Source organism: Suncus etruscus, chromosome 1 (assembly GCF_024139225.1).
Source record: "Suncus etruscus isolate mSunEtr1 chromosome 1, mSunEtr1.pri.cur, whole genome shotgun sequence".
Taxonomy (NCBI): domain Eukaryota; kingdom Metazoa; phylum Chordata; class Mammalia; order Eulipotyphla; family Soricidae; genus Suncus; species Suncus etruscus.
The window spans coordinates 7,107,310-7,126,844 of NC_064848.1; the positions used below are offsets into that span (position 1 = coordinate 7,107,310).

A 19,535-nucleotide genomic window follows, 5' to 3' on the forward strand; every position below is an offset into this window, starting at 1 on the left:
AGACCATGAGGAGGGATCCCTAAATGCAGAGCCAGGAGAAAGTCCTAAGCACTGCTGGGCGTGGCCCAAAAAGAAAGGAATAAACAAAAAAAGAATTTAAATTTTGCAGTATATAGAGGCCTCTTTCTTATTTTATTTTATTTTATTTTATTTTTTTTGGTTTTTGGGCCACACCCGGTGGTGCTCAGGGGTTACTCCTGGCTGTTTGCTCAGAAATAGCTCCTGGCAGGCATGGGGGACCATATGGGACACTGGGATTTGAACCAACCACCTTTGGTCCTGGATTGGCTGCTTGCAAGGCAAACACCGCTGTGCTATCTCTCCGGGCCCGGCCTCTTTCTTTAGTAGCACAGCAGTCGGGCGTTTGCCTTGCACGTAACCCGCCTGGGACAGGATGGACCTGGGTTCTGTCCCCAGCATGCCATATGGTCCCCCCAGTCTGTCAGGAGCGATTTCTGAGCTCAGAACCAGGAGTAACCCTTGAGCGCCGCCTTGTGTGGCCCAAAAAACAAAAACCAAAAAAAAATTTATTTTTTTTTTTTCAGTATGTTCATAGATAGTAGCTGGGGCAGGTGCCTGAGAACCAAAGGGCTGGGGCTCAGGAGCAGCTGAAAAGATTCTTTAGCCAGTTCTCTCCTCCCTCCCTCTCCCTCCCTCCTCCCTCCCTCCCTCCCTCCCTTCCTTCCTTCCTTCCTTCCTTCCCTCTCTCTTCCCCTCTTGCTGTGCCCCCCCCTCTCTATCTCATTGTTGTTATTTTTGGGCCACACCCAATGTTACTCAGTAGTTACTCCTTCCTGGCTCTGAACTCAAAAATCATTCCTGGTGGACTCAGATCATCATATGGGATGCTGAGGATTGAACCCAGGTCAGTAGTGTGCAAGGCATGCTGTGCTGTCTTGCCGTGCATGCAGCTGACCCCATTTTGATCCCCAGAAATGCATATGATCCCCTGAATACAGAACCAGGAATAAGCCCTGCACCATTGGCTATGGCTCCAAAGCAAGCAAGCAAACAAACAACAACAACAACAACAAAAATGAATGAAATAGGCTGAGTGAAAGTTACGGCTTTATAAGTCATGGCTCGATAAAGGGAAAAAGGTTGGGTTAGGAATGTGGCTTAGAGATGGGCCACTGGCTCTGGGAAGGTGACAGGAGGAAGGAAAACCCCAAGAAATTTCAGCTGGAGTTTCAGGAGCAAAAATAACAGGACTGTGGGTCTGTGGGCTTGGGCCAGAGCAGGTGAGGGAAACTCTTGGGAATGAGTGGGGGGGGTTCACATCAGGAGTGCCATAGTCCCCCCACCTGTGCCCCCAGCCCTGAGTCCACCCTGTGACTGCCGGAAGGAAGAAGCCAGCGCCCCAACTTCAACCACTGGCATCGTCATTGGCATCCACATTGGGGTCACCTGCATCGTCCTCTGCGTCCTGTTCCTTCTATTTGGCCAGAGGGGCAGGTGGGTCCTGACTGGGCTGTGGGGAGTAGAAGAACCTTAGGGAAGGAGAACTTGGGGTTCACTGCTTGGGTTCTCACTCTTCCTATGCCCGGGCTCCAGGGTGCTCTTGTGCAAGGATGTGCAAAACCAGCTGTCCCCACCTCAGCCCCGGAGCCATAGGGAGCCTGGCCTCATGGTGCTGCACGGGGCGTGCCAGGGAGGGAAACCTGTGGACACCAAGGAACTGGAGCAGCTCTCACCGCCTGCAGGGACCTCAGGGCTGCGGGAGCACAGTCCCAGCCCCATGGTGAGCAAGTCCCCCTTCTCCACTCTCCCTCTTCCTCATCTTCCCTCTCCCCCTTTTCTTTCTCTTCCTCCTCCCATTCCTTCTTCCCTACTTCCTCTACCCTCTTTTCCTCTCCTTCCTCCTCCTCCTTCTTCCCCCTCCCTATCTACCTGCCTCCCCTTTTGCCCCATTCTCCTTCTCTCTCCATCCTCTCCTTCTCTTCTTCCTCTCCCTCCTCCCTTTGCTATTCCTTCTTCTCCCTTCTCCCTTTCCATCCCTCCCTCCCTTCATCTTTCCTTCCCTCCTTTTCCCTCCTCTCCCTCCTCCCTATTTTCCACCTCCTCCCCTCTAGCCAGCCCCTGGCTCTGGGTCTGTTTTCTGGAACCTGCTCCTAGATCAGCAGGTTCCTCGTTCCCATGCAGTTGCCACCCTTCCTGCAGGCCCTGTGTGAGGAGACGCTCCTGTCCACGCCACCGCTGCAGGGCTCCAACTTTCCCGAGAGGACCACCATGACCTCCTGTGCAGTCCTGGCGGGTCCTCCCCAGCCCACCAACCCTGTTGCTCTCCCAGTGCCCTCTGGACAATAACTCCTATGGCCGCACTGTGGGGATGCCCCCTTCTCAGGTCAAAGGTGACATTAGGCCATCATAAGGACCCCCCCCATGGGGCTTCCTAGCGCCTTTCCCTTCCCTGGCTACCCTCAAGTGGTCGTATGTGAAGTCTTTTTGCAGCCCCCCCTCCAATCTCCTCACCACTGCTTGGTGCCACGTGACTTGGAAGTGAAGTAACGTTTTCCTTTTGCAAACAAAAAACAAAAAAAAACCAACAAAAAAAAAGACTTAAAGAGCACGAGTGAGGAAGGGGCTCCCGGGGTCCCACCGTCTCACCCGCCTCTGCCCTCAGGTCTGCCGCCTGGCCAGCACCTACCTCAGCCGGAATGAATGTCCCCCATCGCCCCACACTCCTACCTCAAGGCCCTTGTGGGCACCCCTCTGCCCCACCCCAGTGTCTAGTTTAAAAAAGGAAAAAAGAAAAAAAAAAAAAAAAAAAGAAACCGTGCCCGTTTCCAGGGTGAAGAAACCGTGTCTACCTCAGGGCCCGCTGGCTGTTGCCCGCGTGGCACCCCCGGCCATCCCCGCCTGCGGGATGCCGGATTCTCCATCCACAGAAGTAAAGACAGAATTGGTCAAAGAAGCCGAGAAAAAGCCAAAAAAACGAGAGGACATTTTGTTCCTCGAAGCAGAGATGGTTGCTCCCACGCAGGCTGCGGTTGCTCTGTCCAGCCGCCCTTCCCTCTGTCTGCCTGTTCATCCTTCCACTCCTACTCTTGCCCTCAGCCCTTCATCCTGGCTCAGTTGACCAGAGCCATTCTCTCCACACAGGCTATGGTGCCTGCTTCTGTGCCCCCAGACATGGGGGTTGCTGACCCCCAGAATGTTCTGTGTGTGCCAGCCTCTGGGCTCCAACCCCTCAGGCCACTGCTGCCCCAGTGGGCTGACCTCAGCAGACACAGCTGAAGCTATTTTTATATGTGAAGTGTCTCAAGGATTTCTTCTGTGATGTTCGAGCCTGTTTTCTGTTATGTTGTTCTTTGAGGTACTTAAGAAAACCAAGGAAACAAATACCTATTTTTGGTTACACTCAGAAACATTTTTTTAAATAGCGGAAGGAAAACTTTTTTTAAAGAAAAAGAAAAGATAAATGTATTCCTTAAGTCTGAGACAGACCCTAAGCACCCTGAGCCCTAAATTCCCCCAGACCCCCGCCCTAAACTTTAGTCGATTAGCTGAAGAAGGTAGGATTTGTGGTTTGCTAGAAAGTCGTGACCAATTGGACTCGGAGGCGCCTGTGCCACCTCTGCATCGACTCCTCTGTGTCCCTTCATCCTAGAACCTGCCCCTTGGGAATGGGGGGTGGGTGTCTTGGGACCTGACTTGTCACTGCTCATTTGGATTGAATAAAAGTCCTGTTGCCAAAGTAATCTGCAAATTGCCTGTGCCTATGCCTGGGCTTAGTGGGGTGCTAGGCTTCAGACGTCATAATGGGTACCCCAGGTTAGGTACTGTGCGAGCCAGATCCCCCTGATGGCCAGTGTCTTGGACCCTCCCAGCTCCCCATCATCCTTGTTAAACAAATCATGAAGCTGGGATAGGACCAGATGCAGGAAGCAAACAACCCAAGTCTTACACCATGATGAGATTTTACATTCAAGCTAGGCTGCCAAGCTCCAGGGTCAACACCGATCTCGCCCCAAACCTCCTTTAGGCTAGGGCTGCGATGTTGAACCTGTAGCAAGATAGCCCCTGAAGAGGTTGACTGATGGTGGGATGGAGGATGAGGCCTTTTTCTTCCAGCTCGGAGCACGAGTCTGCCACCCTGTCTAGCCCACGGTTCTGAGGTAAAAAGGCGGGTAAACAGCTCGCAGACAGTCAGGCTCGTGGAAATATTCGCTTTATTCAAAGGACAAAACTGAAGTCCAAAGACTCAGCTTCCGTTCCAGCCAAAAAGCCCAGGCCTCCCACAGACCCTTGTTTTTATACCCCAGAGTCAGGTACCACCCAATGGTGGGATCAGATACCAACCAATGGTGGAAGCAGAATCAGGTCCTACCCTAGGGTGGGGGCAGAATGCCAGGTCACACCCTAGGGTAGGGCACAATCACCAATCAGTTTAGGGTGAGTAACATAGTAATCCCCCAAAATATTTACATACACAACAGAACCTATGGCACTTGTGCCATCACGCAAAGGCCTTGCAGCTGGCATGCAGGAAGGTCCGCAAGTAAGATATGTGGCGCATGCCGCATACTTATACAAAAATCTTGTTATTGAGGTTTAATTGACATGCTGGCACTTTTGAGGAAATGATTTGGTTTTGTGTGCAGTTTGGGATTGCGGGCCCAAAAATGTTAGCCATCACTGGGCTAGGGGTGTCTGAATCCCACCCCTCAGCTCTGTGGGTACTATCCACCAGTCCTAAGTGCCTTTCCTACACTGACAACGGGAATTTTTCTTCCCTTTGCTGAGGAACCAGCTCTCTGAGCAAATTATCTTTTCATCTCTCTTCCCTCTGCCGGGCTCCCACAGCCAAGGATCAGTGGCTGTCGGCTAAGGAGAAATCACGGGAAACTTGGCTTAAAGGTGACAGCAGTGACAAATATCCGGGACTTCATGTTCAGTAAGAGGCAGTGGTGTCATTCATGCAGCTTCCCAGACCATCCATGTCCTCTGCGGTTGACACAGCTCAGCCTTGGGGTGAACAGACCTCCAAGAGGACCCTGTTCTTTCCCCAGAAGCACCAGAGCTGTGATTTGCGATCAGGCTTCCCTGGCTGACTTGTAGCACCTGAACTCTCTCCTGCCCTCAGGTGGGCATCAGAAATTCAGCAATCTCACACACACACACACACACACACACACACACACACACACACACACACACACACACACACGGTTCTGCTTCTGAAATAACAACAAAAAGTCTCCTTTGGGGTAGCACACACACACACACACACACACACACACACACACACTTCTGCTTCTGAAAGAACAACAAAAAGTCTCCTTTGGGGTAGCAGAAGCCTTTAGAGTGGGCAGGGCTGAGGGCAAATGGTGCAAGGGTACCAAGTGGTACCTGACTGAGCCTCCTGGGAACCACTGATAGACCAGATTTTTCAAAAGCAGAAACTCAACCCAGGGCCAGAACAATAGTACAGTGGGTAGGTCGTTTGCCTTGTATATGGTATACCAGGGTTTGAGCCCCAGCACCCCACATGGTCCCCTGAACACTGCCAGTAGGAGTAAATTCCTGAGCACCGAGCCAGAAGTGACCCCTTAGTTATTAGCATTGCTGAGTGTGGCCCCAAAACCAACCAACCAACCAGCCCAAAACCAATTCCATTGTTCTAAGCACTGAAACTGGAGTGAACTGACAAAGTGACTCCAAGTAGTAGGTGGGGATGCAGATGGAGCAATCATAAACTCCCTAGCTCAAACTTAGCCTGCAGGCCCCTGGGGCCTGGGAGACTAGAGGAAGATTTTGCTGCCTCCCTGTGGACTCACAGAGAATGACAACTTTGGGGTTAGGAAGCGCCTATCCTGCCCCACATGTGCTAGAGATTAGCTAGTAGTTAGCATGTGCTCCACTGCACTTGGGAGAAGTGCAGCCCTCAGGGTTGTTGAGGTGGGGGGCTCACCTTTTGGTGCTTGGGTGTCATCACACCCCCACTTCTGCAGTCCTTGGAAAATAACAAGGTGTTGGGAGTCAAACCCAGGGTTCCTGTTTGTCAAGTGCCTGCTCAGCCAGTTGAGCTCTCTCCAGCCCCATCAATATGAACCTCAGGTAGAATAATTGCAAGAGAGGCAGGAGTGATAGTACTGCGGGTAGGGCATTTTCCTTGCGTGCAACTGGCATGGGTTTAGTTCAATCCTCGCATTTCATATGGTGTCCTCCCATTTCCACCAGCAGTGATTCCTGAGTGTAGAGCCAGGAATCAGCCTTGAGTATCTCTGGATATCTCCAAATCAAAGGAAGGAAAGGAGAAAAGAAGGGAGGGAGGGAAGGAAGGAGGGGAGGGAGAGAAAGAAGGAAGAAAGGAAGGAAATTAGGCAGGGAGGAAGGAAGGAAGGAAGGAAGGAAGGAAGGAAGGAAGGAAGGAAGGAAGGAAGGAAGGAAGGAAGGAAGATGTCCCATTCACTTGTAGGGAAAAACAAGAATAGATTCTGGAGACTTTACAACTCTTTGTATCTTATTTATCTATATTTTGGGGGTTTTGGTTTTGTGCTCAGGGATCATCCCTAGTAGGACTTAGGAGACCCTATGTGGTGTCAGAGATTCAAACAGGGGTTGACGACATGCAAGGCAAGTACTCTGAACTATCTCTGTGGGCAGTGAAAGACTTTGAAAACCTTGTTGGGGTAGGAGAGATAGCATGGAGGTAAGGCATTTGCCCTTTCATGCAGAAGGATGATGGTTCGAATCTCAGCATCCCATATGGTCCCCTGTGCCTGCCAGGGGCGACTTCTGAGCATAGAGACAGGAGTAACCCCTGAGTACTGCCAGGTGTGACCCAAAAACCAAAAAAGAAAAGAAAAGAAAACCTTGTGACGTGACTTCAGATTTGATATTCAGCTTTCCTGAATCTCCATTTCCATTTATTTCATTGAGACATGGAGGGTCCCCATCTCCTCGGGCTGCCATTGGGCAGAAATGAGGCATTCCCCCAAACTCTGCAGAACTAATCCATCTTGAGTACCTAAGCAAAAGCTCTTTATTATCAGGGCGATGCTTGGACAATCCCAGAGATTCCAAGCCTGTCCCGATGAAGCACCCAATGCTGCTAACAAAGGGAGTAGAACTCCAAGCTTGGGGAACACGCCCATTGTCCCAGGACCCAGCCTGGGAGTGATAGAAATATCACTAAAGCTTTCCCTGCCCCCTGCTACAGCCCTCTCTTCCCATTCAGCCACAAATCAAGCCTGTAGATTGCTTGATTAAAGCAAGCGGATACACAATAATTTCCATTTTAGATCTTACCGCCCGCCACCTTATTCCAATTCACACACTGCGCCATTGCAGGAGTTTGCAGGGCTTGCTGTAGCCTTTGAAGTGACCAGAGCAGACTATTGATTTATTTCCAGCTAACCTCTCTCTTTGAACCCAGAAGGGTCAAGGTTAATTATATAATAAAACACACTGCGCCCAGCTGCCCTCTGGGGGCGCAGGAGCCCCCGACCTTTCCGAGCTGGGGTGAGTGGGGATCGGATTTCTGATCTTCTCACTGCATTCATTTCCTTCATCAGGGCCCATTAAGAGGAAGAAAAAGCCCAGCCCCCTCATTTCCTCTCTGAGAGATAAATTTTAATTTGCTGGAAACCAACAAAGGGGACCTCAGCTGTGTGTCGAGGCTGCAACCAGGAATCGAAAATTCCTTCAGGGAGGGGCTGATGCGACAGTACAGTGGGGAGGGTGCTTGCCAACCTGGGTTGGAACTCCAGACCCCCAAATAGATAGACTAACTCTTAGCAGTCCCAGGAGTGATCCCTGATTGCCGAGGCAGTTGTAACCACTGAGCATCTCTGGGTGTGGCTCAAAAACAAAAAGAAAGGAAATTCCTTTAGGGAGTAAATATTCCATAGGTAAATATATAGTTGGCGGAGCAGCAGGAGCCCAGGCTATCACTATAGTCCAGTGATCTGGAAGAGGCCACAGAGAAAATGATCCTAGAAGTCTTCCTTGGTTAGAGTTAGAGGCTGCAGCTTCTGGGCAAGAGAGAAGACTATAAAAACAAAACTGGACAGCTTGCTCTGTGAGCTGAACTCACTCATTGTTGCGTGACACCAGCTCCTGAGACACAACTGGTGTAGCCCAAAAACTAGGAAGGAAAGGGCCAGAGTGATAATTCAGCTTTGCTTGTGCCTGACCTGAGTTTGATCTCCAGCATCATATAGGGTCCCCTGAGCCCCACCAGTAAAATTATTCCTGAGTTCAGAGCCAGGAGTAAGAACTGGTGCTATTTATGGAAAGTAGCAAGTGTCAGGGCTGGGCTGTGACGCCAGAAGTTTGATTCTTTCATGAAATTATGAATTCCCCCCATCCCATCTATTTCTACCTCTGGGGGGAAGAGACACCCAGCTGTGCTCAGGACATACTCTTTTTTTTTGGGGGGGGGAGGCACACCCGTGAGGCTCAGGAGTTACTCCGGGCTATGCAGTCAGAAGTCGCTCCAGGCTTGGGTGACCATATGGGACGCTGGGGGATCGAACCTCGGTCTGTTGTGCAAGGCAGATGCCTTTGTGCCACTGTTCCGGCCCCAGGACTTACTCTTTTTGTTTGTTTGTTTGTTTGTTTGTTTTTGTTTTTCGGGCCACATCCGTTTGATGCTCAGGGGTTAGTCCTGGCTAAGCGCTCAGAAATTGCCCCTGGCTTGGGGGGACCATATGGGACACCGGGGGATCGAACCACGGTCTCGATCTTTCCTTAGCTAGCGCTTGCAAGGCAGACAAGGACTTACTCTTGATTCAGGGATCACCCCTACTATGGCTCAGGGGAACCATATGGGGCCATTTGGGGTGCTGGGGTTCATATCCAGGTTGGCTGCGTGTAAATCAAGGGATATGCAAATCTGTACTATGACTTCAGCCCCAACAAATCCCTTTTAAATTTTTTTTGGTTTTGGGTCACACCCAGTGGTACTCAGAGCTTACTACTGACTCTAAACTCATTAATCACTTTTGGCAATGCTCAGGGGATCATATGGGATGTTGGAGATTGAACCTAGGTTAGCCAAGTGTAGATCAAATGCCTTGTCTGATGTGCTTTTGCTCTATTCCCTCACCCCCACCAAATACTTTTGTTTGCGGGGGGGGGGGCACATCTAGTGGTACTCAGGAGTTACTCCAGGCATTGCACTCAGAAATCACTCCTGACAAGTTCAGGGATGCCGGGAATCTGAATCAGCCTCCCTACTGTACTATCACTCTAGTCTCAACTTCATAATTTAAAAAAATGTGGAGGAACTGGAGCGATAGTACAGAGGGTAGGGTGTTTACGTTGCACTCCCTCAACAAGTGTTTGAACTCCAGTATCCCATATGGCAGTGGTTTTCAATTATTTTCTGTCATGCCCCCATAGGAATAAAAAAAACATTTTTTGCGCCCCCAGCTGACTGTAAATAGTATTTTTTTTTTTTTTTTTTTTGGTTTTTGGGCCACACCTGGCAGTGCTCAGGGGTTACTCCTGGCTGTCTGCTCAGAAATAGCTCCTGGCAGGCAGGGGGGACCATATGGGACACCGGGATTCAAACCAACCACCTTTGGTCCTGAATCGGCTGCTTGCAAGGCAAACACTGCTGTGCTATCTCTCCGGGCCCTGTAAATAGTATTTTTATTTAAGAAAAAAAATCTTTGGGACCGGAGAGATAGCATGGAGATGAGGCGTTTGTTTGCCTTTCATGCAGAAGGATGGTAGTTCAAACCACAGCATCCCATATGGTCCCCTGTGCCTGCTGGGGGTGATTTCTGAGCGTAGAGCCAGGAGTGACCCCTGAGCACTGCCGGGTGTGACCCAAAAGCCAAAACCAAATCAAAACAAAACAAAAACTTACCTTTAACCTGCAAAACAAAAACTTATAAAATAATTTGAGCTGGTTTTTTTAAATCAAAGGTGATGTCAGGATGAATGGCTACAATGAGCACGTTTTGCAATGCGTAGCTTTTCGAAGCGGGGTTTGAAGCAGGACACAGCGACTCTCAGCTCGAAACATACAGAGACAGAAACACAGGGCTTAGCTTGTTAGTACGGTGTATGGGGGCGCGCCCCACTATTTGAGAAGCACTGTCATATGGTTACCTGAGCCCACCAGGAGTGAACTCTGACCACTGCAGCCTGGTGCGAGACTCCTCCTAGAGGTGGGAGGACTGAGTTCGAGCTGCAGAACCACGTGGTGCCCTAAGTCTTGCCAAGAGCATCCTGCAAGCATGAGCTTTGAGTGAGAGCCACTGATGGTGGCCTAAAAATCAAGAATAACAACTATTATGCTTATGATTAATTCTTGGTTTTGGGACTACAACTGGTGGTGCTCAGGGCTTACTCCAGAGCCACTACAGGTAGGACTCGGGGGAGCATATGGAATGCCTAGAATCAAGTTTGGCTTGCAGAGTGAAAGGTATCCATCCATAGTACCATTTCTTTGCCCCCTTTTCTATAAAGTTGTCTAGCACGAAGCCTAATATGAGCTACCCGCTGTCCCAAAGGTCACAAGCTGTGGCTTATGTGTGTGACAGTGGTCTGTAAAGCAGAGGTAACTGCATCACACACAAAGTTGAGGAATTATCTCTTAGTTTTAGAGCCTGTCAGGCATGCCAATTCTATCTTTAAACCACAATAGGTAGCCTTGTTAAGACAAGGCCTCGAAAAATTGGTCTAAGACTCAGATTTGTTCCTCTCCACGGAAATCTTTAGTAAAAGGCGAAAGATTTATGCGATCTGAAGAGAAACCAGAGTATAGTGCTGCTTCCTTCAACTCCCATCTCAGGCCAGGGCAACACCTAGAACAGTGATGGTGACTAATGACCGCCGAGTTAATGTGTGATTCCAAGTCTTCAGATTTATTTATAAATACTGGAGTAGTATAATGAACTAGGTGGAGAAGAAGGACTTTTCTCAAATTTTCATTTTAAATTGGAATTGTGTGCAGTGCATTGCGGGTATGCAAATAAGCCGAGTCACCTCCCCTGACTCGGGAACTGTCGCTGCGTTGGCTCGGTGTGGCCAGCAGGGGACGGAACGGCCGATGGGAACTAAACACTACTGACGAGTTGGAGCTAATTCATGAGACTGAGGTGGAGCCGTTTATATTTACACCTGTTTTAAATTTCTTCTTTATTTAGGAGGTTATCACATCTGGAGATATTCAGGGCGCACACCTGTCTTCTGCACTCAGGGATCACTCCTGGCGGGGCTGGGTTCCATATGGGATGCAGGGGATGAACACGGGTAAACCACTTCCAATGCAAGCGTCCTACCCGCTGTACTTTCATCTTTTTTTTTTTGCTTTTGTTTTTTGGGCTTTTTTTTGGGGGGGGGCACACCTGCAGTGCTCAGAGATTACTCCTGGCTATGCGCTTAATTGCAAGCCCCCTGTGTTATTCTTTTTTTTTTTTTTTTTTTTGGTTTTTGGGTCACACCCGGTGGTGCTCAGGGGTTACTCCTGGCTGTCTGCTCAGAAATAGCTCCTGGCAGGAACGGGGGACCATATGGGACACCAGGATTCGAACCAACCACCTTTGGTCCTGGATCGGCTGCTTGCAAGGCAAACACCGCTGTGCTATCTCTCCGGGCCCATCCCTGTGTTATTCTTTTTTTTTTTTTGTGGTTTTTGGGTCACACCCTGCAGTGCTCAGGGGTTACTCCTGGCTCCATGCTCAGAAATTGCTCCTAGCAGGCACGGGGGACCATATGGGACGCTGGGATTCGAACCGATGACCTCTTGCATGAAAGGCAAACACCTTACCGCCTTACCTCCATGCTATCTCTCCAGCCCCCCCTGTGTTATTCTTTAGGCCATACCTGAAGGTGCTCAGAAGGTCAAACTGGGTTCAGCCCAATGCCAGGCAAGTGCCTATACAGGGTATTACCCTTCCGGGCACTGGATTGAATTTATTTTATTTTATTTTATTTTGGGGGGCCACACCCGTTTGATGCTCAGGGGTTACTCCTGGCTATGTGCTCAGAAATCGCCCCTGGCGGGCCGGGTAGGTGGCGCTGGAGGTAAGGTGTCTGCCTTGCAAGCGCTAGCCAAGGAAGGACCGCGGTTCGATCCCCCGGCGTCCCATATGGTCCCCCCAAGCCAGGGGCGATTTCTGAGCACATAGCCAGGAGTAACCCCTGAGCATCAAACGGGTGTGGCCCAAAAACAAAAAAAAAAAAAAAAAAAAAGAAATCGCCCCTGGCTTGGGGGGACCATATGGGACGTCAGGGGATCGAACCACGGTCCTTCATTGGCTAGCACTCACAAGGTAGACACCTTACCTCTAGTACCACCTCACTGGCCCTTGAATTTATTTTCTTTATTGTCTTTAATTTGTTTAGTTTAATTCTTCTAAATGAAGTCTTTCTTATAAGTTGCAAGTAAAATAAATCAACACAAAATATTTACAGCTTCTGGGGCAGAGTGGGATACATGAGGATGGAATATACAGGGCACTAAAAGTTTGTATTTTACTGCGGAGTGGAAAGGAGGGCAAATTTTTTCTTTAAGGAAACCACAGTGTGTGGTGCTGAGGTGCATAAGGTGCAGAATCATACCATATTCAAAGAACTCACTTGTAAGGTAAGTATTCTACTGTTTGAGCCACATCCCTAGCTCAGGGTTTACCTTCCTGGTAGGTTTTTTTTTTTTTTTTTTTTGGCCACACCCAGCAGTGCTCAGGGGTTACTCCTGGCTGTCTGCTCAGAAATAGCTCCTGGCAGGCACGGGGGACCATATAGGACACCGGGATTCGAACCAACCACCTTAGGTTCTGGGTCGGATGCTTGCAAGGCAAACACCGCTGTGCTATCTCTCCGGCCCCTTTCCTGGTGTTTTTAATGTTTTTACTGCATGTAAGGTAAACTCCCTACCTGCTTTGCTATTGCTCCAGCCCCCATTTGTTTGTTTTTTTTGTTTTTAACCACACCCTGCTATGTTCAGGGTGTATTTCTGGCTCTGTGTTCCAGGAACCACTCCTTGTGTGTTTCGGAGACCATAGGAGGTGCCAGGGACTGAACCCAGGTCAGCTGCATGCAAGACAAAAATGTACCCACTGTACTATCATCCTAGCCCAGTTATTGGAATATTTTATTTAAATTGATTCCTTTTATCATCTTGACTCTGAAAGAAAAGTTTGCAACTGTCACTGGTGATTTGTTGATTAGGTTAAATATCTATTTTTTTCCCTCTATAAATGGGTGCCTATATCTATAGATAATTAGGTTTATTTTTTATTTTTAAAATATTTTTGGTTTTTGGTTTTTTGGGTCACACTAGGCAGCACTCAGGGGTTACTCTTGGCTCTATGCTCAGAAATCGCTCCTGGCAGGCTCGGGGGACCATATGGGATGTCAGGACGCGAACCGCCGTTCTTCTGCATGCAAGGCCTTGCCTCCATGTTCTCTCTCCTGATTAGGTTTATTTTATTTTATTTGGTTTTTTGGGCCACACCCGTTTGATGCTCAGGGGTTACTCCTGACTAAGTGCTCAGAAATTGCCCCTGGCTTGGGGGGGACCATATGGGACGCCAGGGGATCGAACCACAGTCCTTCCTTGGCTAGTGCTTGCAAGGCAGACACCTTACCTCTAGCACCACCTCGCCGGCCCCGAGTAGGTTTATTTAAAAAAAAAAAAAGTTATTTTGGGGCCGTAGAGCTAGCATGGAGGTAAGGCGTTTGCCTTTCATGCAGAAAGTCAGCGGTTCGAATCCCGGCACCCATATGGTCCCCCAAGCCTGCCAGGAGCGATTTCTGAGCATGAAGCCAGGAGTAACCCCTGAGCGCTGCTGGGTGTGACCCAAAAACCAAAAGAAAAAAAAAGTTATTTAAGGGCTAGAGCAATAGAACAGCAGTAAGGCTTTTGCCTTGCATGTGCCAAAACAGGACAGGTGGCTTGAATCCCGGCATTCCATATGGTCCCTCGTGCCTGCAAGGAGCAACTTCTGAGCACAGAGCCAGGAGTAACTCCTGAGCACCTCCATGTATGACGCCAAAACAAACAAACAAAAAGTTATTTTAGAATTCATGAATCGGGGCTGGAGGGGTAGAGTAGGAGTAATGCTTGCCTTGTGTGCAGCCACCTAGTTTGATTCTCTGCACTACAGATGGTTCTATGAGCACCACCAGTTGTAGCAACCCCCCCCCCAAAAATAACAGTAAATATTGGGTCGGAGAGATAGCACAGCTGCAGGGTGTTTGCCTTGCAGGTGACCGATCCAGGATACCAGGTTCAAATCCCAGCATCTCATATGGTCCCCCGAGCCTGCCAGGAGCAATTTCTGAGTGCAGAGCTAGGAGTAACCCTGAGCACCACCGGGTGTGGACACCTCCAAGTCCCCCCTCAGTAGTTCTTCAAAATTTTGCAATGGATTTTCTCCTGGCAGGTGAACTAAGGGGCCATAGAGATAGTATAGTGGGCAGGGTGCTTGCCTTGAATGTGGCCAGCCTGTGTTCAATCCTGGTATCCTACACTGAACCCACCAGGAGTGATCTCTGAGCATCACCAGGTATAACCCCAAAACCGAAAAACAAATGACAATTAAAAATATGTACATTACGGGCCCGGAGAGATAGCACAGTGGCGTTTGCCTTGCAAGCAGCCGATTCAGGACCAAAGGTGGTTGGTTCGAATCCCGGTGTCCCAGATGGTCCCCCGTGCCTGCCAGGAGCTATTTCTGAGCAGACAGCCAGGAGTTACCCCTGAGCACCGCCGGGTGTGGCCCAAAACCAAAAAAAAAAAAAAAAAAGTACATTAAAGATTTGGGTCTGATATTAATATTCTATTTAGCTATAAGCAAGTACCAAATTGCCCTTAAAATGGCTTTATGAGGGCCAGAGAGATAGCATGGAGGTAGGGCATATGCCTTGCATGCAGAAGGACGATGGTTCGAATCCCTGCATCCCATACGGTCCCCCCGAGCCTGCCAGGAGAGATTTCTGAGTGTAGAGCCAGGAGTAACCCATGAGCGCTGCCGGGTGGGTGTGACCCAAAAACCAAAAACTGTTAAAAAAAAAAAAAAGGCTTTATGGGGCCAGAGCAAAATAGTACAGCAAATTGGGTGCTTGCCTTGCATTCAGTGGTTAATCCCCAGTACCCCATATGGTTCCTCACCAGGAGGAGAACAACCAGGAGTACTTCCTGAGAGCAGATCCAGGAATAGGTCCAGTCTCGGGACTCAGACCAATGGGGCAGGCCAAGTTTCAGTCCTTTGGGCCCAGAGCTCCACCCACTTACATACCTGCTTTTTACTAGCATTTAGGTGGCCCGGCCCTATGACTGATGAAGAGGAGAAGCCAACGCGGTGCCAAACCTAGTAGGCCCAAGATGCCATGGTGCTTGACCAGCCTAAAGACGTATCTATGACTGTTGTGTATGTAAACATTTCAATGGGATTACTATGTTACTGACCCTACCCTGATCGGGGATTGTGCCCTACCCTAGGGTGTGACCTGGCATTTCTGCTCCCACCTTGGGTGGTACCTGATTCTGCTCCCCACCATTGGATGGTACCTGATTCTGGGGTATAAAAGCAAGGGTCTATAGAAGGCGAGGGCTTTTTTTTCTGGGGCTGATTCTGGGGCCTTTTGGCTTCAGTCTCTTCCACGGAATAAAAGCTATTTTCTTCAGAAGCCAGACTGCCTGTTAGCTTCCCGCCGCATTCACCTCAGAACCACCGGCTGAACAGGGTAACAGATGCGTGGTCCAAGCTCCATCCCTCCATCAGTCAGCCCCTTCAAGGGCAGTATTGCAACATATGACATCTCCGAAATTAGTCCTGATAGTCCAGTAGGAACACAGAAGATTAGACAGGATAGTTGCATAAACCCAATATGCCCAATTTAGCGAAAATAGTAACATGGAAGGCTCGGCTGCACCTAACAACTCAGCAAATCCTCAGACAATGACTTTGGTAAGACAATACTGAAAAGTAAGTAAGTTAATGTGTGCCTGCTAAGGAGGCAGGCTGTGGGAGTGGGAGTGTAAATTGGAACATCGGTAGAGGGAAAGTCTCACACTGGCGGGGTGGGATGGCTGTTGGAATATTGAATATCAAAAGTGGAAAAATAATGGAAAATAAAAAAATAAAAAGATGGTGGACTGAGCCTGTCTTCACACGTGTCTCCAGAGTTACCTCCCAGGAAGTCCTTGCTCAATGCTAGGGGATGCCTCGACTGAGCATTAGGGAACACTGCTCATATCATTGCTGCTGCCTCTTAGAGACCCCACTATTTAGGTTCAAGAAGTTACCATCTTGCCCTCATAGATTCCAAAAGTTTTTTGGAAACAGATTGTTTCGCATGCTTCAAATAGCCTATGCACAGAGCAATTACACAAGAGCAGAGAACTTCTCTTGCACAGGTTCTTAAGATAAAACTACAACCTTACATCTAAAGAAGTATAAGTATGTCGTTAAGTCTGTTTTTTCTACCAGATATTAGTAGCCTCACCGAAGCAAGGCCTCAAAAAATTGGTTACGACTCAGAATTGTTCCTCTCCACGGAAATCTTTAGTAAAAGGCGAAAGATTTATGCGATCTGAAGAGAAACCAGAGCATGCTATGACGCCTCCAAGGCTCTCTCCTTGGACGGCGGCGACTCCCTTTACGCTGACGGTGGCTGGTCATTCCAGATGTTCTGTCCGCAGCGGTTCACCTGGACGACGCGCCATGTAGGGGTCAAACGTTCAGGCGCATCTGGAAGTCCAGGACGGGGGAAGTCGCGTCTTTAGAGCCCCCAAACAACGGCGATCCGGGCGGTGCATTGTGGGTATGCAAATGAGCCGGACGGATGCTCCTCCCAAGAGCCCGGAAGCGGCCTCCGGTTTGAGTCCCGCTCGAGCCACTTCCGCGTTCGAAGGGGAAACGATGCAAATTAGGGGTATGCAAATAACCTGGACGTTCCTCCGCAGAGCCCGGAAGTGGCTTCCGGTTTAGCCCCGCTCCAGCCACTTCCGCGTAGACCCGGATTTGAAGCAGAGCTTTAACCCCTGCCCTTTCTCTTCCTTCCCAGTATGGCTTTTCTTAGCCTGTAATGGAGTTATCAGAGCTTCATTATGATGCATTAAAAATTAGACTTATCATCGGGGCTGGAAAGGTAGACCAGCAGATAGGTTGTTTGCTTTGCCAGGAGTAATTTCTGAGCACAGAGCCAGGAGTACTCCTTGAGCACCGCTGGGTGTAACCCATTAAATAAACAAACACAAAATGGATTATGTATGGAGTCAAAAGATAGTACAGTGGGGGAATGAATGAGCTTGCCTTGCATGTGGCAGCCCATAAGGTATTCAGCACTACCAGGAGTAATTCCAGAATGCAGAACCAGAAGTAAACCAGAAGTAAAATCACACCATTAGGTGTGGCCCCAAACAACAACAACAACAACAAATCATACTTATCACATTTACTGCTACTATCATGATAATGACTGATTTTCATTTTGGGTTATAATATAACCGTTATATCCTGTAGTGTTCAAGACACTACTTCTGGGGCCGGAGAGATAGCACAGCGGCGTTTGCCTTGCAAGCAAGATCCAGGACCTAAGGTGGTTGGTTCGAATCCCGGTGTCCCATATGGTCCCCCGTGCCTGCCAGGAGCTATTTCTGAGCAAATTGCCAGGAGGAACCCCTGAGCACCACCAGGTGTGGCCCCCCCCAAAAAAAGACCAAAACCAAAATTTAAAAAAGGCACTACTTCTGCTTGCATTTACATTTACTTATTTTTATTTATTTATTTATTCATTTATTCTTTTTTTTTTTTTTTTGGTTTTTGGGCCACACCCGGTGGTGCTCAGGGCTTACTCCTGACTGTCTGCTCAGAAAAAGCTCCTGGCAGGCACGGGGGACCATATGGGACACCGGGATTCGAACCAACCACCTTTGGTCCTGGATCGGCTGCTTGCAAGGCAAATGCCGCTGTGCTATCTCTCCGGGCCCTATTCATTCATTCTTTTGATTTTTGGGTCACACCCAGCAGAGCTCAGGGGTTACTCCTGGCTCTACGCTCAGAAATCGCCCCTGGCAGGCTCGGGGGACCACATGGGATGCTAGGATTCGAACCACCGACCATCTGCATGCAAGGCATGCCTTACCTTCATGCTATCTCTCCGGCCCCACATTTCCTTATTTTGGCGTTACACCCAGCAGTGCTCAGGGAGTACTACCAGCTCAAAGTGGTGCTCATGGCCCATCAAGCCAGGGATTGAATTTGTGGATACCTGCATGTAAAGCCCATTAAACTTTTATTTTTGGGCCACACCAATTTGATGCTCAGAAGTTAATCCTGGGGCCGGAGAGATAGCATGGAGGTAAGGCGTTTGCCTTTCATGCAGGAGATCATCGGTTCGAATCCCGGCATCCCATATGGTCCCCCGTGCCTGCCAGGAACAATTTCTGAGCCTGGAGCCAGGAATAACCCCTGAGCACTGCCGGGTGTGACCCAAAAACCACAAAAAAAAAAAAAAAAAAAGAAGTTAATCCTGGCTAAGCGCTCAGAATTTACCCCTGGCTTGGAGGGACCATATGGGACGCCGGGGGATCGAACCAAGGTCCTTCCTTGGCTAGCGCTTGCAAGGCAGACACCTTATCCCTAGCGCCACCTCTCTAGTTCCCCATTAAACTCTCTTTTCAATCTCTATTCTTTAGTTTTTTTGTTTTTTGTTTTTTTTGGGTCATATCCGGCAGTGCTCAGGGGTTACTCCTGGCTCTATGCTCAGAAATCGCTCCTGGCAGGCTCAGGGGACTATATGGGATGCCGGGATTTGAACCACCGACTTTCTGCTTGCAAGGCAAACACCTTACCTCCATGCTATCTCTCTGGCCCCTCAATCTCTATTCTTTACAGTAATGTTAATGCTTATGCTTTGATAAAATTTTATTTTATTTTATTTGGATGGGCACAGCCAGTGGTGCTCCTGGCTCTGTCTGTGCTCAGAAATTGCTCCTGGCAGGCTCGGGGGAACTATGGGATGCCAGGAAATGAACCAGGGACTGTTCCAGGTAGGCCTTGTGCAAGGCAAAGATCCTACTGCTGTGCTATTGTTCCAGTCCGAATATTTTATTTTATTCATTCCATTGTGTTTTTCTCTATATAACAGATAAGTGAAAATTAAACAATGTCTTTTTCCGTCTGTTTTTTTTTTTTTTTTTTTTTTTTTGTGGTTTTTGGGTCACACCCGGCAGTGCTCAGGGGTTACTCCTGGCTCCATGCTCAGAAATTGCTCCTGGCAGGCACGGGGGACCATATGGGACGCCGGGATTCAAACCGATGACCTTCTGCATGAAAGGCAAATGCCTTACCTCCATGCTATCTCTCCGGCCCCTCGTCTGTTTTAACCTATTACTCTCTAGGTCCACTGTTGTAGGACTCTACTTGACTTCAAAACTTACCGTACTACAAGAATTAGATAGTTGACTCAAAGGGCTGGAGCACATGTTTAGTACGCAGGCAGTCTACTAATTTTTGGACCGAGGGCTACTCTGAGCTGTGCTAGAGCTTACTCCTGGCTGAGGATGCAAGTATCTCTCCTGACGGCCTATATGCTGGTGACTGAGCCCAGGTAGACCACAT

At 49.0% G+C, this 19,535-nt stretch overlaps 1 protein-coding gene and 2 non-coding genes across 3 annotated transcripts in view; 1 reads left to right on the forward strand and 2 right to left on the reverse strand.

Moving 5' to 3' along the window:
* IGDCC3 (immunoglobulin superfamily DCC subclass member 3) overlaps window positions 1–3,701 on the forward strand; it is a 45,502-nt gene extending 41,801 nt beyond the window's left edge. The window contains 3 exon segments of the mRNA XM_049782850.1: window positions 1,317–1,455; window positions 1,555–1,741; window positions 2,161–3,701. Coding sequence (XP_049638807.1) covers window positions 1,317–1,455; window positions 1,555–1,741; window positions 2,161–2,307 — 473 coding nt within the window. The 3' untranslated portion in view covers window positions 2,308–3,701.
* Window positions 3,702–10,608: 6,907 nt separating this feature from the next.
* LOC125995599 (U5 spliceosomal RNA) lies at window positions 10,609–10,724 on the reverse strand. The gene has a single exon (XR_007491100.1). It is a non-coding gene; the product is annotated as a U5 spliceosomal RNA (small nuclear RNA).
* A 5,684-nt stretch (window positions 10,725–16,408) lies between these two features.
* LOC125995643 (U5 spliceosomal RNA) lies at window positions 16,409–16,523 on the reverse strand. The gene has a single exon (XR_007491134.1). It is a non-coding gene; the product is annotated as a U5 spliceosomal RNA (small nuclear RNA).
* Window positions 16,524–19,535: the final 3,012 nt, after the last annotated feature.